At 36.3% G+C, this 26,869-nt stretch overlaps 1 protein-coding gene across 2 annotated transcripts in view; it reads left to right on the top strand.

Annotated features, from left to right (window-relative positions):
• Window positions 1-26,869, top strand: part of LAMA2 (laminin subunit alpha 2) — a 359,087-nt gene that overhangs the window by 179,765 nt on the left and 152,453 nt on the right. For both annotated transcript variants that reach the window (XM_082048323.1, XM_082048322.1), the window contains exons 13-16: window positions 13,722-13,823; window positions 14,396-14,607; window positions 20,396-20,507; window positions 24,394-24,507. In XM_082048323.1, coding sequence (XP_081904449.1) covers window positions 13,722-13,823; window positions 14,396-14,607; window positions 20,396-20,507; window positions 24,394-24,507 — 540 coding nt within the window. The remainder of the gene's footprint in view (window positions 1-13,721; window positions 13,824-14,395; window positions 14,608-20,395; window positions 20,508-24,393; window positions 24,508-26,869) is intronic.

Below are 26,869 nucleotides of genomic sequence, written 5' to 3'. Positions count from 1 at the left end.
TTGTGTCAATGGCATTTTCTGAATCCTAATAATTTTTCCATCCATGTGAATCTGAATTTGAGTCAGGGAGCTGTCTGAAAGATGATGTAAGTATCTTTCCTTCTTTCATAGTCAGAAAGAGTGAAGTTTGATATATATCTTTTCAAGAAGGCACTGTCCAAGAAGGAATCTGCCAATCATTGAAGGTGAGAAGTATTCACACCTATAATAGCAACCAGCTATAACATACCCAATGCCCTTGTACTGTAAGGCAAGGAATTTCTTTTAAAAAGTCTCCGTAAAATCAAAGTGTTGGCATTCATAGAGAAAGCAAGTTGAAGGAATCACTTTTAGCTAGTAAGGTCAGTATATCTTCTGGAAAGATGCTAAAGATACCGTGTTGAGTTAGATGATTAATGTGGATGTGCAGAAGATAACTTTTCAGTAGAAATAATTTTTTTGCATTTTTTTTTTTTTTCCACTGCAGTGTGTGGATACTTACTCTAGATCCATCCTGTGCATTATGTTCATATTGAATATAATTTTAGATAACTAGAATTTGTGTATTTATTCTCCTTTAACCTTGTGAGGGTTGCATTACTTTCGCTGTGTCTCTTATATTTTCAGAGCACTAAAATAAGGTGCGTGTAGGACAATACTATCACAGAGTTCTCATGCTCAATTTGTTGTGGAGTATATTCTGTAGCCAAAGCTAAAGGAATTTCTGACATTTTGTAAGGTGAATTTGTGAAGAGAATAGGAGGTTTTCTTTGAAATATGTAACTTTCAAATCCACATGGCACTTTCTGCAGAAAAATTTGCAAAATATCCACATGATTAAGTGAAAGAAGTCAACAGGCCTGAGAACATTTAATCTCAGTAGAACTTTTCCCTACCTGTGTGAATTCAAATTCATGTTATATTAATCACAATGTCTATGTTAACATACCTCATGGAACTACAATGTTTTTTGATGATGGATCCTTCAAATGGGACTCAGTATAAAACTTTCATAGAGCTTATGCCAGTGCAAGACTGATGTTGATTCTTTCAGCACATTTGAACATTGTGACGTATTCTTGCCCTTTTTCTGGACAGTTATTAATGCATCCAGAGCAAATTTTCTCCATAATTTTGCCTTTAAAGCAGAGGTAACTAATGAGTATTTCAGTTCTTTCTTTTTTTTTTTTTTTTTTTTTTTTTTCCTCTAATAGAAGATACAGTATATACACTGAAATTGGTAGAAAATATATTGTTTCAAGTCTGTAAATGTAAGGCACTTCACAAATGGTGAGAAAAAATGTAAGCCTGTATTGTTTTGCTGTTAAATAATGTAATTTTTCTAATCAGGATAATTTATGGAGACCAGCTATTTACTACATTCTTCCATTAAGGAAATAAAAAAAATAATTTTAAAGGTAACAACACGAATGCAGAAACCACAAAGTTCATAGAACTAGATTATCCTCACAATGACTAAAGGATTTTTTATTTTTTTGTCAGCTCCCATTAAGGTCAATTGAAGTTGAAAGAATAAATTCTCTTATGGAGGTCTTATAAAGCTGTGCCATTTCTCCTTTTTCACACTTGGCCATCAATTCACTTGTCTTCTGTCTTTCTTTTTCCTCTCCAATCTCATTAGCTTGATTGCTCACCCGCCCTCCAGCCTTCTAAGAAGAAATATAGTTTTTTTCATAGAAAATCATATCTAAGAAAGATAAAGACTTTGAACTTTTAGAGAAAAATAAATTTCACCTGCAAAGATTTTCAGAAAGGACTTATTCTTTAAGATTATTTTGAAACAAGCTTTTTTCTTACTTTTTGAACAGCAGCACAGTTTTATAGTTTTCAAAGATAAGTGCATATCAAGTTTTATTTCCACTGTGTGTGCATATGCATATAAATGGGGGTGTGTGTGTGTCTATGCATGTGCAGTGTTCATATATATGAGTGCATTGCCTCGAGTAAGAATCATCTGTGAATTACCATGATAGTGATAACAAGTGCATAATTGCTTTCTTGTGTACAATGAACAATGGAATGACAGATTTTATGGACACTCATTTCTTTTTTTTTAATTCTGTCTTGAAGCATATTTATTAATTAAGTGCTGTCTATACAGTTCTGAAAAATCTTTGTTCCTAGAGTAAAACAGTATTAAAATTCGGGTTTTGTATAATACATACATATACATAGTTATTATTGACTAGCATGTGTTTCAACTGACATAAAGTTTATTTCTCTAAAACAAAACATAAGTGTTTTTCAAAATTAAAATTCAGGTGTTGTATAATACATACACATAGTTATTATTAACTAGTATGTATTTCAACTGACATAAAGTTTATTTCTCTAAAACAAAACATAAGTGTTTTTCAAAATGATGTTAGTTTGTCACGAATAATGTCAGTGGAAGAAAGGCTGCAAAACTAACAAGCCAGGAAAGTGGCCATGAATTTAATCATGAGAAAGCATTGGCTCCAGAGGTGAAGTAATTCAAAACATGGTTCATACTGCCTGAAAGTAGAGGAAAAATCAGAGGAGTTCTGATTCATTGCTTTGTTTTTTCCTGCCCTGAAAAATGAAATAAAAATGCAAGGAGTTGTTTTGGGGTTTGGTTAGTTTTGTTATGTTTGTTTGTTGTTTTTCTTTCTTTTTTTTTTTTTGCTTTGTTTTTGTTTTTAAGTTTAGTGTCAGTGAATTATAGTATACAGATACATGTTTATACAAATATATATTTTTGTTTAATACTCAAATGCTTATTCTTACTGCTTTTATTTTGATATGTGATCCATAGAGGTCTCCATGATATGCAGTAAAATACTAAAGAATGTATTATTGTTGTGATTATTATATCAAATAAGTCACCTCTGAAGAGAGAGATTTGGGCTTTGCATATCCTTGTGGGTTTTTTTAGAAAAGAAGGATTTTTCTTCAAAATATTGCTGTATTTACATGCTATATCATTAAAAATCTCCCACTTCAAAAGTTAAAAACACTGACAGTTATTAAAAACAGTATATCCTTTCTGTCAGAATAATTTTACACAACAGATGCTGCAGTTACACAACTCTTTCATGCTAAAAACATTATTATATGTTTTGGTTTCCTAAAGGATCCCAAAGTGCTAGTTATGTCATACTTTGCTTTGAATTACTTGTGCAGCCATCATTATGGCACAATATTGTCCACAGTAATGTTGCAAAACAGTTAAGCAGAAGGAGGTAGGAAAATCACTTTTGGCTGGCTAGAAGTTGAAGTGTTTTTTCATTTTCTGTTGTGGCAAAGTTTAGAAATAACATTCCTGAGCTATTTTACTTGGTACTTTACAGGCATGGAAACACAAGAAAGCCTAAGATCAAGAATGCTTACAGTCTCACTTGGTGAACTGTACTAACAAAGAAATTGAATTTAACTATTTATTGTTGTTACTTACTCTGTTTAAGCTTTTTCAGTAGCAAGTCAACACTTTGGGAAGTATACGTGGATTTTGATTTTAAGATCATCACACAATGTGATGTCCTCAACAATATTGGATGCAAATATTGATTAACCTAAATGCAATAGCAGGGCTGAGGGAAATATTTTTACTAAGAACAGGTTTTAATTTAGACTTGAATAGTTGCTCTTGTTTCATAGTCCTGCATTTTTGTTTTTAATAATCCTTGCATGCTGGGATTTTGTTGCCATAGAAATATGAGCTTTTTTAGTTTTGCAAAATTATGCAAAATCTTTTTCTTGCTAAAATATTCATGCAGGAGTACAGACAGAGATGAGAGGATAAGGGTCGTTTCTTGTATCTTAATGGAACACTGACATAAATATTCTAGTTAGTATTTCATTCTAATATTACAGGAGGGCATTTGTTGATATATCTGCTGTAATTATGATTTGTCCCCTTGGAACCAAAGACCATGGTACTGGGAGATGAACATTTAATCAGTAAAATTAATAATTACTTTCAGTTATGAGGTTGTTGACAGCTACAAGATCAGCAGAAAACTGTTGTTATTTAGAAACATTTGATGAGGATATGTTATTTAGAAACATGTCTCAGAGTTGATGCTCAAGTAGTAGAGTTTGATTTCAATATCACTAGTAGTCTGAACTGTCTTCACAGTTTAAGTAGTATTTTTATCCAAACCTACACCCTTCAGCCACTCTGACACTGCTAAATTGATGCTTATAAAGATCAGGGCAGCTGTTGCAAAAAAACTAGTCAGCAGCTGGTGAGTTTGTTTTGGCTGTATTTTTTCCCCTCTGCAGTTTAACTGTATTAAGTTAGGGAAAAGTGTCTGCAATTTTGATGACAGGTTAATTTTTTTGAGTAACCCTCTATGACAGGTGTCTGACATATTATGCTATGGTGTCACAGCTTCTGGCATATTTTTCCCAGACTGGCACACTTCCAAAGACTGAGATATACTTGCCACCACAGCAATAGGCATGGGCAGTAACTGTACATTAATTACAGTTACCATATCACTACTGGAAGAATATATACCCAACTTTGTGTTTTTGAATGCTTGATTTAGTTACAGCAGTTTGGAGAACAGTGGTTGGGAAGGCACAGTCATGGAAGGACTTTGATAATAAGGCAAAGGAGGAACAAGAAAGTGAGTAGCCATACTAAGGTTACGTGCTGTGATTTCTGTGGTTAAGTAACTATAGCAAAGTAATCATATATTCTAAATTTTGTTAAGGCTTATCATTAGCGAAGTGGATTTTAGACTTCAGGAATGACTGGTCAGACAGTTGTGTTTCTCTTTTCTAGTGAGAGGAATTACAGCTGGGAATAATGGTAGAGATTTGAGAATTTGTAGAGTAAATGTCTACATTCATAAGGACATTTCAGGAAACTGCATATAATCTTATTGTGCAATTTTTTTTAACCAGTCACTGATTCCATTAATTTTTTCAGTGCTAATTTCAGAAGTAGCTGCTACTCAACATAAGTAGAAGTGGCAGCACAGGGCTCACGGGAGAGCTATGTCCTTTATTTCCCATCTTCCTTAGGAACTGAGATTTATTCCATTTTTCCTTTTAGAGTTACATGATATCATTTAATGTTTCGATATTATGTACTAAACACAATTAATTGTTGCATTTTATTTAGACATCTAGTTTTTCTTTGCTTCCAAATACTGCATCTAGTGCATCCAAAGAAGAAGAGAACCAGGGTTATGAAATGGTAATCTTAATGCAGTATCTCAGTAGCAGTGGGTATATCAGTGAGTTCATGCTATAATTTAGAAAATCCATATACAAGAAGATTCTTATTGAATTCTTTAATATTTTCCTATTAAATGTTTCTTATTATAGCAGATACATTTAATTAAAGTAATTGTGTGAGATTTTAACTGGTCTCCATCACATGTGACAAACTATTTTAAATAGGAAGGGCTTAGAAATTAAGTATCAGTTTGTCACACTCAGGATGGCAAGAGTTATCAAGCACTTTACAAAAATGATACCTTGTATCTTCTGGAGCAAGAAGGGAAAGGCAGCTGTACCAAAACTGAAAAAGCTTTAATTTGTCCAATTAAACTTGATTTACTGGTATACTAGCAAAACGGAGGGATGCTTGAAAAGGATGATTAAGGAGATACTTACTAGAATATAATGCCTTCCCCTTTTGATGTTCTTTCTTCCTTCATGTTTCCATTGTGTTTGAATTTGAACACAGGATATTTCTTTGATGGGCACCAGTGTTTTCTTTCTACTGCCTAGTGATCAGATCACAGAATGTTAGGGATTGGAAGGGACCTCAAAAGATCATCTAGTCCAATCCCTCTGCCAGAGCAGGAACACCCAGATGAGGCTACAGAGAAAGGTGTCCAGGCAGGTTTTGAATGTCTCCAGAGAAGGAGACTCCACAACCTCCCTGGGCAGCCTGTTCCAGTGTTCTGTCACCCTCACCGTGAAGAAGTTTCTTCTCAAATTTAAGTGGAACCTCTTGTGTTCCAGTTTGATCCCATTACCCCTTGTCCTACCATTGGTTGTCACTGAGAAGAGCCTGGCTCCATCCTCGTGACACTCACCCCTTATATATTTGTAAACATTAATAAGGTCACACCTCAGTCTCCTCTTTTCCAAGCTAAAGAGACCCAGCTCCCTCAGCCTTTCCTCATAATGGAGATGTTCCACTCCCTTAAGTATTTTTGTTGCCCTGCGCTGGACTCTCTCCAGCAGTTACCTGTCCTTCTTGAGCTGATACAGTGTACAGACATTGCTGTAGCTGAGACTAATACATGTTCTGGAAGAGATCCCAGTTACTCGAATATTGTTATAAAATATATGAGAGAGACATGCTAAAGGTACATATGAAGTACAATTTGGTGGAGTTTTGGTTGCTTCTTATCAGTTGTGCTTGCTTTATGGATAGGTGTTATTTGTCTTTTAATCAGAGAAGACTTTTCCTTAGGGAAGATAATTAAAGCCACAGATTTAATGGTTCTTTTCATTGCTAGGAAACTGTGAAATATTCAGATTTATTGTGAATGTGTTGTTCTGTTACCCAGTGTATGAAGAAAGAAGATCTTACAGAATGAGTTTTTAAGGCTTTTTTTTTTTTGAGTATTCTACAAAGGTTGTTCGAGGTATAGCAAATAAATGTTCTTTCTTTGATATACTTTGTATCTTGCTCTTTGATTTCTTAGCATGTATCTTAGACATGGGGGAGCATTCTGTGATTAGATAAGTGCCTACGTTGATTAAAGCTCCTTTATCTTTGGCTTAACTCTGCCCTTACATAGGATCAGCAGAGGAAATACAGAAAATTAAAGAGGTTGTATCGTAACATTCTTGATAATATTCCAGAAAAGAATGACTTGGAAATCTTCTTACAGTGTGACTTGGTTATCAGAGTGGTCTGTTTCAAGTCCTGTTTCCCCTTTGAGTGCTTCAGTGTTGTAGAAAAACACACAGAAAACAGCTGAACCAAGCAACATATTAACCAGGCTACTTTATATAAGTTTATTCTGTCCTTTTTCAGTGAACTTCTCTGGAGCAGTATTCTGAATAAATGAATTTAGGTAGAATGTAGCATCAATTTATACAATTTGTATAGAAGAATTCTGAGTGTTCTTAAGAAGGGAAGCTGTAGGACTCTGAACTAGCTCAGACAGAGTTGAGTAAACTCTAAGTGGTAGGTAGTTGGAGGAACAAGTCCATTCTTTCAGGGGAAAAAATCAACTTCCCTATGAAGAGAACTGGCATTTTTTTAAAGCTCACCAGAACTATACTGTCATTCAAATGGAACATGATTATTCTGCTTCCTGCTTTATCTGAAATATTACTATAATGCCTCAGAAGAGCTTTTATATCCTATCTAAATTCAGGTCTGTTTAAGAGAGGAGAATCTATTTAATCTCTAATTGGATCGTGTGCAAAAGTAAAACATGCAATCTTTACTGAGAGCTATTACTAAATGAATAAAAGTCCAATGTTTTCTTGGTGATGGTTCTATCAGAATTCTTTCCTAGTCTTTACGTTCCCTCATTCTACAACCAGCATGAAGCCTGGACCAGAAAAACTCAATTAAATATTGCTAATTTACAGCCAGTACTTTTTTGTAAAGAAACAACAATCCAGATGAGAGCTGGATTAACAATGCAATATTTACTTAAATGTAAGTAAATTAAGTTAGGAAAAGCAGCTCTTTATCTATTCCCTTCTGCATTGAGTTGGCTGGCTAGAAGAACTGGAATACACTTAGGCATTGGGTAAGGTGGTACATTGCCTGTTTAGCACCTTGTCAAATCATATCACAGCTGTATAGGTGCCAATGAATTATGGACTAAATTGATCACCACCAAGAAATTGGAAGCAATTTTATTTTTTTAAAGGGTTTCCTTCACATAGTCAGTGCTGATGTTCTGGTGGCAGATATCTCTATATTTGCTGAAATCTGTGTCATAAAATAAATGAGTACCTAGAGAGTTTGTGAAGGTGAAAGAGTCCAAATAAACGTCAACATTTTATTGCAGTTCTATTTCATGGAGTCTCAAGAAGGCTAGCAGGGAATGTTAAACTGTATACAGTATGATTTCATTACCTTCAAGTACTGTATCTAGTGGTAGATATTGCCACCAGGAATATGACAGAGCCAATGGAAAACTGAATGACCATCTGTGTCATTTCTCATAATCATGACAGCAAGCAAAAGAACGTTCACAGGCATATCAGGAAACAAATGGGGGGTTTGTTTGTTTTGGGGATGTCTTTTGGAATAAGAGAACATTTTTATCTCTTAGAACTTTGAGTTACAATCAGCATCTTGCTGCGAGACACTTCCTTGGTTTTGTATGTGGACGTATGAATACTAGCTTTCTCCACTGAAATATTCTGCTAATTCATGGTTTTAAGTTTTTTTTTTTCCTTTTTTTTTCTTTTTTTTCTTTTTTTTTTTTTTTTTTTTACCATCTTTTTTTCACTTGGTGTAGTTCTAACTCTATGTCTATGTAAACAATAATTAATAGCAAGCAGGGTTCATGTTTCCAAAAGCATTTCACCTTTTCATAGCTGTACTGCAGCTGCATTGGTCTAATAAAAATATAAACTCTCTCTGCGATGCTTATCTTTCTAATACAATGTGTCAGTGTCTGTATTTCTGCTAGAACCACTAACAGTGAAGATGGAAAAGATTGTCCAACTTCTTGAAATTTGTTGATGCCTTTTATTTCACTCATTTATAAAGTCTGGTGGTTTATGAGTATTGGTTTAAATATACTTCATTGAAATAATACATTTTTGCTTTTGAAAGTGTCATATTCTTTCGGGTTAGGCATGAGATCAAAGCCTCTCTGAGCTCCATTCTGATATAGATTTTACTACTAAACATGTGAACAAGGTGCATAGGTTTCATTTCAATAATACACTTGCGTGTGATTATTTATTTGTGAAATGTATTTTATGCCTTCCAAGTTATTTTTTTAATATAAATACAAACTGAAGTGACTTGAAAGTCATTAATTGGTGGGGAAATCATAGACTGAACACTTTCTAGATCCCTTATTTCAGTTGTCTACATGTAGCCACATAGCATCATATCAGATGCCCCAGTATATTCCATTTGGCTTCCACTCAAGAGAGTCGTGGTCATCTAATTCACAAACAGGCAACTATATTTAGATGCACTAATCACAAGCTGAGTCTCTTCCTAGCTGACAGAAGAGCATTTTACTGATTAATGAGAAGGGCTTGTAAACAGCACCCTGTTTAGTGTTGGTAGCTCCTGATCTTCTGAAGCTACATTTGGCAGATGTTGTTTCGAAGAAATGAGACGACCTCTATTGTAGTGGAGTAAGTGCTCAAACTTTATAGGCAGCTACAAGAGGCACTGGAGAAGGAAAGTGTGAATCACCAAATGATTCAAGAATAAGATGGGTTATAAAAGCTGTATAAGAAAGAGGAACCCTCCAATGACATTAGCAGGAGAGATCCTGACAGCTTGCCTCAGAAAAGCACTGACAGCAGACTGACCAAGTGGAGGAAGAGAGAAACTTCCAGAATTTGATTTCCATATAAAGAAAATCAAGCTCTCCTCATCTATGGCTTTGCGAATATTTGTAGCAATGCTATTTGTTTTCAATGCTGTAAATATTTGTGCTTTAGTATCACTTGTCTTGATTTAAAAATTATTTTAGTACGACAGGCATAACATTAAGGCGTGCATTACGTAAGGTAGTACTGAGCACTTCCTCCTACCCTCTGTTTTTCTTCCTGTTGAGAATGGGCATTAGTTCACAGGAAAGAACCCATCTCTCCTGCTTCAGAGGATTTTGGCTGACCCAGAATGCAACTGCTAGGATGTCGCAATCAGTCCTGTCTGCTCTCTGGTTGTATCCTTCAAAAACATGTAACATAATAGTAGGAGTACAGTTAACCAATCAAAAAAATTATCTGCCAGAAACTTGGTGGATTAGAATTAGATAGGTGTGATTTCTCTCTCCTATCCTTGTAATTCTTGGGGAGCCTGTGACTTTTCTTGAACATGTAGATTCTGCTTCCTGAGCTGAGAAGAAATATTTGATGTATCAATCTAAAAACAGGGGGGAGAGATAAAGGAAGTTCTGTGGAACTTCCTTGACATTTTTAGTCAGCTATTCTTGTCTCAACAATACATGCCTTTGTCACCAGCAAGGCAAACTTTTATGCTCTGTTCTCTTTCGTGTTGATATGGCCTCGGATGACAGTCCTTGAGGTAGAACTCTGAATCATTGGGTGATACAGAGAACAGTCTCAAAATGAAGGGATGTCACTGGTGCCCAACTTCTGCATCACCCTTATATTCAAAGTTCAGTGAAAAGTATTTTTTGCGCTAGAGGAGACATAATTGTTCATAAAGCACAGGGACTGACCTCTGAATTATTTTGCCTGTGAGTGAGCTTGTACTTAAAATATACAGAGAAAGGAAATAATATTTATAAGCAATGGCAGACGAAAGTAGTACTTTCTATTTTATTTGATTTTTTTCTAATCTACTTTGATATTATACAGCACAGAGGATAAATATATATATTCTGAACTACAAGGTACTCTCTCCAACAAGTGCCATTTGGGGACCTTGACTTCACTGTGCGATTCCGTTTGTGATATGCATATCTTGCCAGCGGCAGCTGCAAAACTCAGACTGCTGTGGCTAGTAGAGACCTCAGGAGACTTCTTAGTCGTATTCCAACTCTTAGGCATCATACCTAGAGTATCTCTGACATGTTTGAACTGCTGTTAAACATTTAATGAAGGAATTCAATAGCATTTTCAAGTTGCTTGATATGTTTTTGACCATCCTTACAGTCAGAAAGCTTTCTGTATGCTCAAGGTGAATCTTCTTGCTTACCCTGCAGTTGCCACAGGAAAATAAAAATTACCATTTCATTTTTCCAGTCTTTTGTGTTTTGGTAAACTATTTTCCTATTCCCTCTTAGCATTCTCTTTTCTGGACTAGTCAAACCCACCCTTTTCCTCTAGTGTTTTGTGATGGTTATATATAGAAGTCCCTAATCCATTCTGCTTCCTTTCTCTAAACTATTATCTGTTTGTCTGCTCCTTTCCAACAGATTTTTGGTCTAAGTCTGCATTGTTGATTTGTTTTCTGTCTGCATTTATTCTGAATCATATCCCTTCCTTTCACCTTGTTGTTTGTTTTTTGTTTTTTGTTTTTTTTTTCTGTTAGCCTATCCATTCCCTGTGTTGGATTTTCATTTAATAAGGTAAAGGTTATACAACTGGAAAAAAAGTAAAACCTGTTTTGTGGTGCATAATTATTATAGGTTGCCTGAAACCATACAGTCTTTGCATTATTTTCACTTTCTTGAATCATTGTAGTCTGAACTTGAAACAGAAATTATAAAATTCTGCAAAAGTTACTCTTTTTAAATGTTCGTCTAAAGCTGAAAGCATTTCTGTGTATGTCTTGCAGCATTTTGGATCTATAAATTTTCCACATTTCTTTTACACTTATAAACCAGTGTTTAGCCTTGACTGCAGGCAAAACAAAAATGCTGTAAAAGTATGTCTATGGAAAAGAAGTATTTTCATGTTGCTACACTCAAGGCTGAATGTAGTTGCATTGGTCCTAACAGATTTGTATACTATGTATACATCCAGTGCTGATGTGTGCCAATGACACTAAACTAGCAGGAGCTGTGGACTCCCTCAAAGACAGGGAGGCTTTACAGAGACATCTGGATAGACTAAAGAGCTGGGCAATCACCAGCCATATAAAATTTAACAAGTGCAAGTGCCAGACTCTGCACCTGAGACAGGGTAATCCTGCTTGTACATACAAATTGGGAACAAGAGGCTGGAGAGCAGCACCATGGAAAGAGATCTGGGGGGTTTGGGTTAATGGCAATTTGAACATGAGCCAGCAGTGCCCTGACAGCCAAAAGGGCCAACCGTGTCCTGGGGTGCATCAAGCACAGCATTGCCAGCTGGGCAAGAGGGGTGATTGTCCCGCTCTGCTCTGCAGTGGTGTGGCCCCACCTGGAGCACTGTGTGCAGTTCTGGGCATCTCAATATAAGAAGGACATGAAATTAGTAGTGTGTCCAGAGGAGGGTGACAAAGATGGTGAAGGTTCTTGAGGGCAAGACTTGCGAGTGGCTGAGGTCACTTGATTTGTTCGTCTTGGATAAGAGAAGGCTGAGGGGTGACCTCATCATAGTCTACAGCTTCCTCAAGGAGGGCAGTGGAGGGAGAGGTGCTGATCTCCTCTCTCTGGTGACCAGCAATGGGACACGAGGCAATTGAATGAAGCTGCATCAGAGGAAGTTTAGACTGGACATTAGGAAAAGATTCTTCACTGAGAGGGTGATTGGTCACTGGAACAGGCTCCCTAGGGAAGTGGTCCCAGCACCAAGTTCAAGGAGCATTTGGACAATGCTCTTAGTCCTATGGTTTAGTTTTAAATAGTCCTATGGGGAGCAGGGAATTGGACTCCATGATCTTTATGGTTCCATTCTGACTTGAGATATTCTGTGATTCTATAATCTTATGATTCTATGATCCAAGCTTTGGATTATGAATTGGAGTGAATTTTCTGGCTTTAACTTAGCAATTAGCTGTACAATCTCAGATGCAGTTTATGGATTTTTATACCTTTGTGGATAATTCAAAATCAGTTGATGTCCGTGACCTAAAAGTGGGACTTTTTTTCTTCCCTTAAATTAGATGCATTAAAAAATAATGGAGTTGATTACTTTCACTGCTTTCTGTTACTGTGTGGAAAACCATCTAGTGTGATAAACAAGAGGTGGCACATTATGTCCTTGGGAATAACGAGATTATTCTCTTTGTAGAAGAATCATGAGTTTGCTCTGTGGTCAGCAGTATGCACTGGAAGGGCAGAAGGATCCCTGTGATTTTAGTAGTACCGAAGAAGAGGCTGCCAATGCACTGAAGTATGAGGCAGATGCGTTTAAAACCCAAAATACAGCTCTTGCAACCTCTGATTTACTTATGCTACTTCCAAACAATTAAAAATAAAAGCACTGTTTTTGTACTGAACTCTGTCATTCAAGTCTTCCTCTTTTGATTTGCATTCTAAAAGTGATCTACTTACTCCATTTTTTCATGGAAAAGCTAGTGTCACTGCTGTGGTTTTGGGCACTATAAGAGCATAGAAAAAAATATATTGGCATGGCACAAGAGCCTGGTTATTGACTGCTGACATTGAAGACTGAGTCAAACTAAGAGAAAGAGCTGGACTGGAGCATTCTTTTAAAGTAAATTTATTTGACACCGTAAGAGACAATTCCTACTTTATTTTAGGTTACAGTTCATTCTAAGAAAAAACATCACTGGGCTTTTTTCTTTTCTGGTAGTTTGCCCCATCAACAAAACTGAAATTATTGAATCCTCCAAAGGTTGCTAAAGCTGCTGATGTATAAGCCCAACCTAAATGAGGACCATATAACTAAAATACACTGAAAATGTGGTGTCAGTATCAAGCGAAAATGTGCATAAATTTCAGGTCTGGTTCTGATTACTTTGTTAGTCCATGTGTTTAAGGAATTTATAGCCTTTGATAGATATAGAAGAAAAATGTCTTAAGCGTGATTTCTAGATGGTTGAGCAAGAAGAGAATGGTTCATAGACCTGTAATCCCCAGGTATCTGCAAACAGCTTTGCAACATTAGAAGTTTGTTTCTGGGAAGTACTGACTCCCAAGAAAACTGATCCGAAATGGTTAAGACCTGTTTCATTTAGTTGCATTTTTCTTGTCTTTTTTTCTCACCAGGTAGCAGCTGCTGGAGGACATCTGAAATTTACAGTCTCCTATGATTTCACAGAGGAAGAAGAGACAGTTCAATTGATAGTTCAATCTGATGTCATCATAGAGGTAAAGTGATTGTATTTTCAGCCACCAAAAAAAAAATAAAAAAAATTGCCTACTTCTTCAGATGTTCAGCATGAAACCTGGTGGTTGAGGACACAAAACAGCAGGGTGCATGCACTTTCAGCTAATTTGTACTATCAGAAAATGGACACACTTTAGAGAACTAAAATCTTCAGTATCTCAAGGAGCCTCTGGCAATTTTGCAGTAGCTTACAAAACTATATTGTTTCTGTTCATCGGGAAGAATGAAGGAAAAAAATACTTGGTTGTTTGAGGTAATGCTTTCACATTCTTTCAGTAGACCTGTTCTTGTGCAGCGCAGCATTGTATGAATCTGCTTTTGCATATGCAAAACCATGACACTAGGTTTTAGCTGAATAACCTAAACTTTCTTTAGGACTGACTTTCAACTTTTTTGGGCAAGCCAATTTCAGGATGAATGTGAATGTTATTCCTGATATTTTTATTCTCATAAAGTATATTATTTAATAAATCCCATACCCCAACTGTCTGCAGATGGAACTTTTTTAGACTTTTTTCATATTTAAATGTCTCTCTCTCATGGCTCTATCTAGGGAGGTGACTTGAGAATCAGCACTCCAAAAGAGGGGATTCACCTGCAGCCTTCTGAAGAGCACACTGAAGAAATTGTGCTGAAACCAGAATCATTCTCTGTGCATGGCACTGATCTTCCAGTCAGCAGGAGGGAGTTCATGACTGTTCTTGCAAATGTGAAGAGGATCCTCATAAGAGCCACATACAGCAATGGGATGAATGCCATCTACAGGTAAATGTGGGAAACATGTATTTGCTACAGGCATCTTCTCAAAATACTTGTTTTCTCACTTCAGAGAACTAAGCTGGTGTAGTTTAAAACACACTAAGTTATTATTGTGAAATCCATAGCATTCATTTACACTTTCAAACAGTCGTTAGCATTTTTTTTTTTCATTTTGGGTAGGGAGGAGGAGAAGAAGCAACAGAAAGAAGCAGCCTTGTAAGAAGATGAAAACACATGGACTGCTAAGGCATGAATGGCAGTTCTATAAATATGCTTGTTTTATGAACACTGTAATTCCCATGTATATGGTAAATCATGGAGTGCAGTAATGACATGTTGAAGTAAGAGATGATATATTGCTTAAATATTGTTTTCCCCATTTAGTGAGCATACAGGGGCACATTAACAGTGGACAAGAGAATAATATCTTAAGTCTCTAAGCTAGAAAAGTGGCTTGAGGGGAGTTTTCTATATTTTTAGTCAGTTCCACGCATAGAACTTGCTAATCCCAAAGCCTTTCCCTTGATTTATGTCAGGTTGCTGCCTGGACTGCTTAAAACCACTGATTTCACGTGAACTCTTCTGAGTCTTCTGATAAAATGAAAGACATGTTATATGAGATGACACAGTTGTTCTATCTCAGTGGCTGCTGTATGGTTGAACCTGTTAGGCTCATCTTGCATTTAAAATTTTCGTAAGTGCATGGGCAATACTCCAGGTGGGCTAGAAGAGAGCCTCTCTCCTGATACTGTATGATACTGTCTATACATTGATAGTTAAGTGGCATAAATAACATGTTTTAAATGTGCAATAGAATTGATTGCATAGTAGTTTTCTACTGACAAGGCATGAAACCTAAATGTTCTCTAAGCTACACATCACTTGATTCAGCAGCATAAGCCAATTTGGAATGAAGGGAGCTAATAGCACATTAGTGATTATTTGCTGAGAGCATAGATACAGTTTTTGCTACTGTGAAATTTCATCAGCAATCCATAATTTGAATACTTAGGCAATTAAAATACTTCCTAAATTGAAAGGCTGGTTGTGTCAACAGCATAGAGTTTTCTGATTTGAGCTTTTGCAGTGTACATCTTTTCCCTGCAAAAAAGAATTCGTGTTTCTTCAATTTTCCTCTTTCAGTGAGAGTTATGTATTACCTCTCTGTAAATAAGTTTGTGAATCATAATGAGCTTGAGCCAAACTGTTTCCCAATTTGCTCATTTGGTCATCAGCCTTGCTTCTTCTTGCATCCAGTTTGAGAACCTTTCATGGCACATCACCTTCTCACTCTGGTGTTAGAGGAGAGTCAAACCACCAGGCCAGAGTTCACCTCTTATGCAATATGAGCAAACCATGAGAAGCTGAGACTTGTGGGAGCTCAGTGAGTGTTGTTCCTCCACTCTGTTCTCATTCAAATAAAACCAAACCAAACCAAATTAGGCAGAATTTTCCAAACTGAAGGAGCAATTTTGGGGCTGAGTAATAGCGGCTTTTATATGCTAAGCTCTTTTAAAGGAGATATATATGATTGACATTGTTTGGGCCAAAGGTCTTACTAAGTATTATGGTAAGTGCAAACTTCAGCTGTCAGTGGTTTACATATATTTGTGTACTGATGTTTGCATTAGAATGAGAAGCCGAGATTTCCTACAAAAGCCACTTTGGCTAGGCAGTTAAGCTCTGTGGAGAAAGTGCATTGCTGGACATGTACTGGCTCCTGTATGGTGGAACAGATCAGATCCCCTCTGGGTGGTGACAGCACAGAGCTCAGGTCAACACACACATGTAGAACTGGCACAGTCTATATTTCGTGCCTTGTAAGCAAGAAGTGGCAGACCTGTCAGTGGCATGTTTGGAAGACCATGCCTCACTACCTGCATCCCAGATTACTGCTTTAGCCATTTGGCCACGTGTGGTACCTCACTGTTTTGTAGCCTTCTTCATATTCAGCCTTTGGAACATTTTTGTCGTGTGTTATAGATAGCTTCCTGAAAACGTGCCTTGGAAAGATTCTTCAAGAGCTCTGGGACAAACATATAATTTATGCTTTGCAGGGTAGTAGCCACCCTCTTCTAGATGTGATGGCATTACAGGTGAGAAGTTTAGTCCCTTAAAGACAGGGGAAAGGGCTGAAGTAATTTGGAAGAGTACTTTTTTTTTTCCTAGAAATGGTTTTATATTACTGGTACATCTCTAGTTGTCCCTATGATGTCTTTTACCATGGAAGAATGCAATGGTTACTGTGATTACCATCAGCATGTCCAGAAGTCTCTGGAAATAGTTTTGCTCTAAAGTAAATACATTTTATTGAGTGCTGTCAGGGTGATTTTGATTTAACAAGAGGAATCGTAGTTTCACCCATCAGGGTAGGATTTACTGGATGCAGTTAAGTCTTCTCAGAAGAGTGCATGCTCGCAGCCACATGATGTGTTCTAGCAACAACGTCTACGGTCATCCAGCCCAGTTTATGATCAGTTGTTGTAGGCATATTGCTGATTTCCATGGTACGCCCCAGTTCTAATTTTTTTATATTCTCTTTGGCTTTCACTCATGCTAAAACAGACTAGGTGCAAAGCTGTGCTCATACCTTATAAGATCATGAAAAGCAACTCTTTTTTTTTCTGTATTCTGCCTCTTTAATACTGCAGGGTAAGTGTCCAGACCCAATGAAGAAGGTATTCTTTGGCATATCTTGGGCTGATTAAGGACTACTGTTGATGAGCTGCAAAGGAAGATATTTTTGCCAAATAAATAGTGTAGAGCTAAGCCTTAGTCAATAAGTAGATACAAACTGAGAGTTTTTTATTTTCTTTTAAACAGGTATGTATGGTGGACAGATGGATACTCCTCTGAGAAAGTAAAGAGGGTCTGGCAGAGAGACAGAAATATTACAGGGTTATTAGATCCTTCATGAATGGCAATTTCTGCCTCAAAGCATTAGCAGAATTATGCAACATGCTAATTAAAGATTGCTATATTAAGCAACCTGTCCATTTAAATACTGGAAGTTTTCAAAATGGATAATAACACCCCATGTGTTATTATGTGTAAGGATTTACCAGGGTGCTACTATAATCTGTGCTTGAGAAGAGGCCAGAATGGAGGTTTTGTAAGATTAAGAAACTTTCTTGCAGTCTTGTAAAAAGTGACTTAAAATTCAGTGGAGTTGTCTACAGTTGGCAAGAACTTTAACATAAAGATTATATTTTTCACCCTTGTTTGGTTTAACCTACTAGAAACATAAGCTAATCAGTAGGACTTTCAAGTAGTTACTTAACAGTATTAGTGCAGTAAAGTTGAGTTTCACTCAAGCATGTTTTTGAGAACATTTTTTTGGTCATTTTAAGTTTAGAATGTTGTTATTGCTCTATGCCATCATTAGAAAGCTACCTCAAATGAGCAGGCTTTCATTTAGATTATCAGGCAGGATACAGAAATGCAGCAATCAATTTGAAAGCGATTACAGGTTTTGGATTTAAATCGAGATCCTGCCCTAACTTGACAGACCTTCCAAACTGTTGCAGCTAAATCCATTTGTGGTAGAAGCAACAGACCAGGAAAAGATGGGTCTCTTTTATAATTTTGTATAATCTAATATCACTAGCTTGTGATTCAAACAAAGTTTGGTAGCACTGTTTCTTCAGTTTTAATATTCAAACTGACCACAGATGGTAAATATTGTAGACTGGAAATTCAGGCACTGGAAATTGTAGTGCTAAAGACAACAGATTGCATGCCACCACATATAGAACCAGTGCTAGATGCAAGGAGAAATAGGAAAGGAGAGGCCAAGGGTTTTCCATATGCAGAATTGGCTTCAGGACAAATGAGCCATGATTGGGTCAGTTCTTCATGTGCCTTATGTAGCTGATATGATTCAGATGCCTGGCATAGCAGACAGTAAGCTATGCTGATACTGCCTGAAACATCCCCTTCCTTTTTATTCTTGTTTGTTTTTAGAAGTCAACACTTGCCTGTTGACAGTAACAGTCAGCTTAAATATTTGGTCTCGATGTTGAATCTTAAATTGTTCATGCATCTCCAGGATCCAGTGCCCCATTACTGCCAGCATTATGTATTTTAATGAATGCAGAATGGCATCGAGGAATCAAAATTGTAACATCAAAATGGGAGAAAAAAAAAATCACTGCAGCTTTCTTCACTGAGTAACTGTTAATGCCAAAAACTGTTAAACACATTAAAATCCCATTTAGCAAATAGCAGAATCTAATGAACATTGGAACAATTCAGTGAATACAAATGTGGGATAATACTGGGTGGATTGTTTCTGTGTGTAAGTGCCTCTCTTTGTTCTGAGATCTGTGCTGAGAGCGAGCTAGCTGTAGTTCAAGGGATGAATAGAACTTTTACTAGTAATTTTTTTCTTCATTTACGGATTTTTTCTCCTCATATTGTTAGAGTTTTTACTGTTAAAGTCATCACTATTTGCTCTTTAATATCCTAGAGGCTGGTTATGTTATTGTAAGGAAAACTCAAAAGGATGATTGCAAAATAAGCATGGAGCAATTGAGTGAAGGGAAAATATTGAAAAGTTAGAGAGATCTTACTGAACATCTGGATTGGAACATACACCCATCTCTTAAAACAGTTTCAAGAACCTTCTACAGAGGTTCTGGTATCACCAAATTAGATTCAAGCTTCTAACTGCATAATCTGCAATGGTAGTGCCTCCGTGGTCCAGTCATATCCCCAGTGATGGTATAATTTCTGTTTTTCTGAAGCTCCCATCCTAATTTCAGAAATCTTTTTTTTTTTCTGCTTACCTTTTATGTCTGTGTCATTGAGAGTAGTCATAAAATTGAGTGGGGAAAATATCCTGTCTTAATGTTTCCTCTAACTGCTGCAATAACAAAAAAAATATTTTTCTTGGATGTTTTCTTATCCAAGGTCATCCAGATAATTTTCAGGAGTTTTTGGCAGCCAAAAGGCAAATGCCTTAGTATGAAGGAAAGAAAAGGTTTGGTTTCAATTTTACAAAGAAAAATTATTTTTTCAACAAAATGGATGCTGTTGAGGTACACTACCTCTGTTTTGCGTATTACCTGTAAGATTATCAAAAATGCTTCTGTTGTCTCTCTCATCGTAATTCCATCATACTTAAATAAAAATAATGTTCAGTGTTTGGCTATATAATGGCTGTTTAGCCAATGTCTAGCATTTATTTTTCAAGGGTGATTGTGCATAGAGCAGAAAATTCTCCAAATCTGTTTCCTCTGTCATTGGGGAAACGAAGGTATATGGTAGAAGATTTCTTTTTGCTTTCATGTACGTACTTTTTCTTTTATGTACATAATACTTAGATCCTCCTGGACAGAGCTGAAATATCTTTCAGAGGTCGAATCTCCAGAATAAAAATACCCTATAACCAAAACTTAGTAATGTAATGTTTTAGAAAGCTGGTTTATAAATTTTGAAGACACTGCTTAGTGTCAATTTTGCTTTATATACAGCTGCAATGTAACTTGGTACTTGTGGCTTGCAGCCCAGGAATAGCCTTCCATGTACTGATACAGTGCTGTGAGACTGCTTTAATCCACTTTCATTGATGTGTATCTGACCATTGTCTGCCTCACATGATGGACAAAAGTAGTAACAAGCCTACAGATGTGTAGTTTAGGAAGAAATAGATTAATATGAAAACCTCCTTATCTTTAAACAGGAAAACTTAAACAAGCCACAAAATGTCTCTATATACTGTTTGTTGCATCCAGCTGCTCATATGCTTCTGTCTAATTTGCTATTTTAACTGTTTCATTTCTGTTACATCCAGACTAAGAAGCTGTAGCATTGAAGCTGCTGATCACACTTCAACTGGGAGAAAGGTGGCGTCTGCAGTGGAATTATGTGACTGTCCCCCGGGGTATGATGGTACCTCGTGTGAGGTGAGTATCATGATGCAGTCTAGATCAGTTGTGATAACTGTGACAGTTGTAAGCAACCAGGGGCCCCATGTTGGTAGGAAATAGTAAAAGAGCTGTCCATTCCTGTTAGGAATTCAGGATAGCATGTCTATTTACCTTTATTTCTAGGTGGTGGTTCATTATATTGGATGATAATTGAAATCTGAAGTTGTACACCTCTGTGGTGATTTCTAAGTTATGAAAAGACATTTCTCTTAATGAAAAGAAAATGAAAGCAGTATTTGTACTCTTCAGCCAACTGATAATACAAATTCGTGAAACTATCATAATAAGAAAGGAAATGGCAGTTATCTGACCAGTGCACAACAAAGCCGGATCATATTATCTGAGTTAATGTGGTTGAGTTTCTTCTTTTATTTTCTCGGGGCTTTGCTACTTGCCTTGGAGTCTTTGACGATCATGTGTGTGTGCTTGTGAGGATTGTTTCACTTTAGTTTAGTCCCGTTACAGGTAATAACATAGACACATGCTCAGAAAATACCCATTTTCCTAACAAATCCATTAGTTCACACAGAATGTGTTCATACAAGTATATATATGATTAACTAGCTCATGTGGTTATAGCTTAGGGTAAATAGAAGCCAAAAAAAATTCTTCAAAAGCTTTGCCTTTAAGGAAACGTTTCAAACACCAAGATGCTCTGCTTCATAAAACTACAAACAGCATGCCATTTACACAGATACTCTAGGCATTTGCTTGTCAGCTCTCTTTTTCTTTAAAATCTTCCATGCTTATATGTGATATTTAGGGCTTAGAGTCTAGTTTCATGCCAAATGTGGTTGCTTGTTACTGGGGCTAGATAAACTCATGTAGAAAGAAGGCCCGAAGGAATTAACGGATATTCCTATCACTTCCAAAATGGTATAGACGAAAAAAAAAAATGTAGAAGAATATTTCCTACCTTGGCTAAGAAATAATTTTGAAGTCTGACTGTTGTCTGTCTGCTCAGTTATTTGAAGAAAAAAGCTGGATGAAGTGTCATTGTGCTTCACACTTTTTTTTTTTCTTTTTTTTTTTTTAATGGTCTATTTTTCCTCTCAATTCAGATTTAGGTGTGATTTCCCAGAAAGCAGTTGGAAAGGCCCTGGTTGCAGATGTTTCAGTATCTACTTTTGTTGCAGAAGCTGAAGGACTTGGGTAGAATTCCTGCCTTGGTATTGCTGAAATTCTCTATCCAACGTTGTGTCCTTCAATACTAAACCTTCTCTCCTATTCAAAAGAGTCCCTGATTTTTGATATATACAATGATCATATTCCACAATAGAAAGTACATACATGGATAGCTGCAAATTTTAAGTTTCTGTGCACAATAGTGGGCATGGACGCTGGCTGGCTGAGTAGTAATCACAGACCTATTGAACTGTATTGTAGGCCTTGCCTGTATGTTGATTTTCCTCCCAAGACTGAAGGCCCAGAAGAGATTAAAGACTTCTGCATGATCACACTTTTCCTGTGTCCTCTCACTGAATTTCAGAGCATTTTGGACTGCTCAGCAATGCTGGCCTACCTTACAATAACAATGATAGGGTTAAAAGATTTAGTTTCCATACCTTTATTCACTGAATTCATTTCTCACGAGTCTTTTGTAGCCGAGGTTCAGCATATAATATGCATTGAACAGTTGTGTTTGATAGAAAAAAACTGAAAATATTTTGGTGTTCTGAGTAGATGACAAGAAAAAACAAAACAAAACGAAACAACCCGGAGTTTTAGAATTCCAGGCAAACTCGCTGTCGAGAAAGTATGGAAAGATCAATCAAAAGTGTGGATTTTTTCAGAATACCATATTTGTTTTTTTCTAAACATTTTTGACCATATCCAACACTTCGCTTCTTCCAGTTTCAACCTAGCAGAGTTTCATTTTAATTGATTTTTGTGGAGGTTTTCAGTTTAATTTTCTCTTCTTAGTTTAATTTAACATGTGTGTTTGTTTCCCGCATAATGATGTTGTGGCACCTGGCATAGATGCTGCAGCACTAAACCCAGCCATTATTTCCTTCTTCTCTCGCTGTGAGTGTTTTGCCGTGATCAATCAGAAGACAACCAATCCCATTTAAAATATGTTGTCTCTTGTGAGATGTTTCCATTACACAAATTTGGAATTAATTCTCTACAGGATTCTAGTCAAAGAAAATTGTTATATTTTTGCCAGTATATCTGAGAAGTGAACTGAGAATTACATGAGCATAGGTAAAGCAGATAAAATTTTAGATTTCAAATACAAACCCAAGTAATTTGTGATAGTTACTTTACTCTGCTCATGCGAATCCTCTGCCTTTTTATTTGTCAACATCTTCACATCTAATTGCTCTTCTCCACCAGATTTATTCTCTTTGTCTTATACTTCCACTGGGGAAGAAGTTGTATTTGAGTTGCATCACTATGATGCTCAGGAACTTTCCGGACTTTTGAATGTTACATCATGTCTTTTGTTAAGATCTCAATCTGTAATCTGCTATTTTCGCTCTGTTCTAAGACTTGCTGTTCTAAGCCTTGCTGTTGATATTCCATGTCTAAGCCCTTAGAATTAGTGACTTTTGGAGACATACCATGTGCAATATCATGTATATCTGTGCATGAGATCATTCTTCTCAGAATCACTAAAAGAGGGAAGACATTTATAGATTTATACAGAAATAGCTTTGGCAGTTGCATCTCATACCACAGAGAAAAAATAAGGCAACTTCTTTAAACTTGTTTTTCTTTTTTTGATTTTATAACTCTGAATTTTAATTTTTAGTATTTGTGGATTTTGTTAGAAATGCTTAGCCAAGAATGAAAAGAAGGAAAAATAAAGATAATATCTCAGGTTTTGGAATGTTTTTGTAAAATAATACTCTCAATTAATCTTCAAATTACTTTCACGTTTTGCAGGAGTAAGACAAAAAGGGACATCATCTTTATTTTTACGAAGGACAATCTTCTTGTTACTATTATGGAGAGTGTATGTGAAGAGGATAGAGTTTTCTTTATTAAATGATACTTTTATTATTCTATCACTATAAAACTTTGTATTAGCAAGCTGCTTTTGAAGGTCAACACTCTGTCATGCACTTTTTAGTATTATGTAAAATCCTTGGATCACATGAGCAGTCTTATTGAGGAAAGATAGTTTGCAAAACCTATAAAGCCATTTGTGAGATGTATAGTAAGGAAGACTGCTGCTTGACATCTTATTATGAAGAAATAGAATAGCTGAAATTTGCTGATGAATCACAGTTGTACGATGTCACCTTTGCTAAGAAAAAAACTGGCCATGTATTTGATATTGATCTGAATTTAACATTTAAAAAAATTAAAGATCAGAGCACTTTCTTAAAGGGAAATGACTATACTCTAGAAGCACAATTTCTAAATAAAATAATAGCTTTATTTTCAGACTTTGCTTTATTTCAGTGTTGCCTTTCATTAGACTCCAAACAAGAAAGACTAAATGATATTTTAATTGTTCTTTGCAGGTGAACTTCTCAGGAAAGGTTTTTGTTGTTTTGGGGGTCTCTTCCCTCCTTCTCTCTCCTTCAGTGTTTTGCCTTCTGGCTGTTTATCAACCTGTACCTCTTGCTTTCATGTTGTCATATTTCAGTTCTTCATTTCTCTGCTTTATTTTCCCATTTCAGAAGAATGATCAAGTTCAGGCTTCCTCTAATCTCACACCTGCCAATAAGGCTAAGCTCAGTGCAAAGCCATAGCACCAGGAAGAAGAACTTTATAGAGAAATGTTGGTATTTATATTAATTTGACAAGTATGGGTTTTGTGTGTGCCAGTATCAAATTCAACAGACTTTTAAAACTCCCATTCCTTTCTCTGTTCAGTAGAGTCTAAGCTTATATCTAATTTATCTTGCAGTCTTGCTGGCCTCGACACAGGCGTGTGAACGGCACAATTTTTGGTGGAGTCTGTGCACCATGTACATGCTTTGGTCATGCAGAATCGTGTGATGATATCACAGGAGAATGCCTGGTAAGTGTCACTGCAGGAAACTTGATGGACATGCCAACATCAATTCAGTATATCTATGCAATTGAATTAATGACCTCTGAGACCTCAAATACTCAAGGGAAAAAAAGCCAGCATTTAACAGAAGGGATCTTTTTGCTGAACTGTGCTGAAGTTAAGTATCCCTTCATAGCAAGATATGGTAGCTTCTCCAGTTAAACAAAATACATTTTTATTCACATAGGATTTATGTTTTGAAATAGAATCGATAGTATAAAGTATGGTATGTGGAAAGCAGCAAATATATCAATAGTCTTCTATGCAAGATTTATCTCCCTCTCCCATCTGTCTCCTGCAGTGTATTCAATTTATAGTATGTAGCAGGTAAATTTGTAACTTCTTTTCTGGTATGACAAGATGTTAACGGTTTCCTTCATGTAAAATCCTACTAAACCTTGAAGAAATACTTAATAAATTGTACTTAAAAATTCATAAAAGCATATGATTTTGGCTAAATCAACTTTTTTTCTTCTTCTTCTTTTTTTTTTTTTTTTTTTTTTTTTTTTTCTTATAGGCTATGGAGATTTTATGTACTTACCTACTAACTCAGTAATTAAATATATTATCCATAGCAAGCCTACCAGCACACCACTATTCCAGCTTGTTCAGTAGCCTTTTGGTATGGGTGAATTATGCTGAATAGTCTGTTCTGATTAACTCAAGGGCATTTTTAGTTTTATATTGTCTGACATGGCATGAAGCTTGAAACAACATTTCTCATTTCATTAGTCTTGCAGAAACACAATTTGAGTCAGTGCCAGTTTAGTGTGATATCATACTCTCATTTCCCTGCAGAATTTCAGGCAGACTCTGTATTGAGCATGTTTCTGAATGTTCCCTTTTATTTCCTTAAGAAGAAGCTGCTGGGAAAAATAAAAAATGAAAATTCAGGCATTTTTCAATGTAATTTGGCACTTAGAATTATCACTGGTCTTCCTGTTTCGGCCATACAAAATGTTTAATTGCACTGAAGTGCAAAGCAAGATATCCTTAATATGTGGATCAGTGAATTTTCAAACAGCTTTTTCATGAATAGAAGCTTAAAATGATTCTCAATTTAATTATGTTGTAAGCCTTAAAGAAGTACCTAGGATGACAAATATGTATGACATAACAGCCATGTTTTGAATCCTTCATTTATATGCAATGAAAATACTTATCTCTAGGGTAATAGGAAATAGGGTTTGTGTTTCTCGACAAAGATTAAATTTATTGCATTAATGACCATAACTTCCAGCTGTGATGCCTATAACATCGATGTGGGATAAGATCAATTAACAGAAAAGAAAGAGAGAATCCTGTTTAAGGTATATCATAATTACTGACTGTTTTGCTTGGGGATGTGTAGCCCAGTGCGAGTTCTGAGGTTGCCTGCTTCTCTGTCTTCAAATTTTAGCCCTTGCACAAGTTCCTTCTTTATTGTTTTTCTGTAGCACCAGCTGGATGTGAGAGAAGGCTGTGTAGTTGCACACTATCTGGCTTTTGCACTCTTCAGCTGATGTCGGCTATTGTTTGAGACAGTAGAGCTCCCCCTTCTGATGTTTCAAGGGTTCTGGTGTAAAGGTAACAGCACTGGCAAGGAAGCGGAAAATACCCAGTTGAAAATACACTTTAATCTATATGCGTTATCAAGCCTTCTGTATTTTATGTGTTCTGTCTGAGCTTATACTAGATCATGCTATAAAGAAGAGGCGCACAGGGAGCTTAAAATCAGTTCTGGATTTTCTTGCAGCTTACTTTGAAAACACTGTAAGTGAAGTTAGATTGGTTAGTATCCATGCAGGCTATTAAATGCTGCTATTCAATTTGGATCATAAGCCTTTTGAAGTGAAAGAGAGAGAAGTCTGAATGCTGAAAAAGAGAAATGTTTCACATCAAAGGCATTCTTTCTATTGAGGTTTACACAGCCTTTTGGCCTCCTCATTATTATTCATGGTGTTTTTTCAGTAATACAACAGACAATTTAGGCACCTAATTTACTGATATGATACTTCTTTCTGCTCTTCCTTAGCTTTGAAATGTAGTTGAAAAGCAGCTGAAATATGTTTTTGACTCATGATAAAAGCTCAAATCATCTGCTTCGACACAGGCCTGTATAAAAAGCTCATTTTAATGCATATCTTGCAGTAACCTGCAAAGCCCTTTGATGCCCACAGCAACCATACGGAAAGCTGCATGATACATCGTTCTCATTACCATTGTGATATACATAACTGCTTTGGTACATAAGGCAAGTTCTAACATTCAGAAATATTATTTTGTAGTGTTACACACACACATTTGCAGTAGCTTTAAGAAGCTGGTTAAACCTAAACCTTGTGAAAAG

This window comes from Streptopelia decaocto (genome assembly GCF_964273445.1).
Source record: "Streptopelia decaocto genome assembly, chromosome: 3".
Taxonomy (NCBI): Eukaryota; Metazoa; Chordata; class Aves; order Columbiformes; family Columbidae; genus Streptopelia; species Streptopelia decaocto.
The sequence above is the reverse complement of the archived record's forward strand: the minus strand, read 5'-3'. Positions and strand labels throughout refer to the sequence as shown.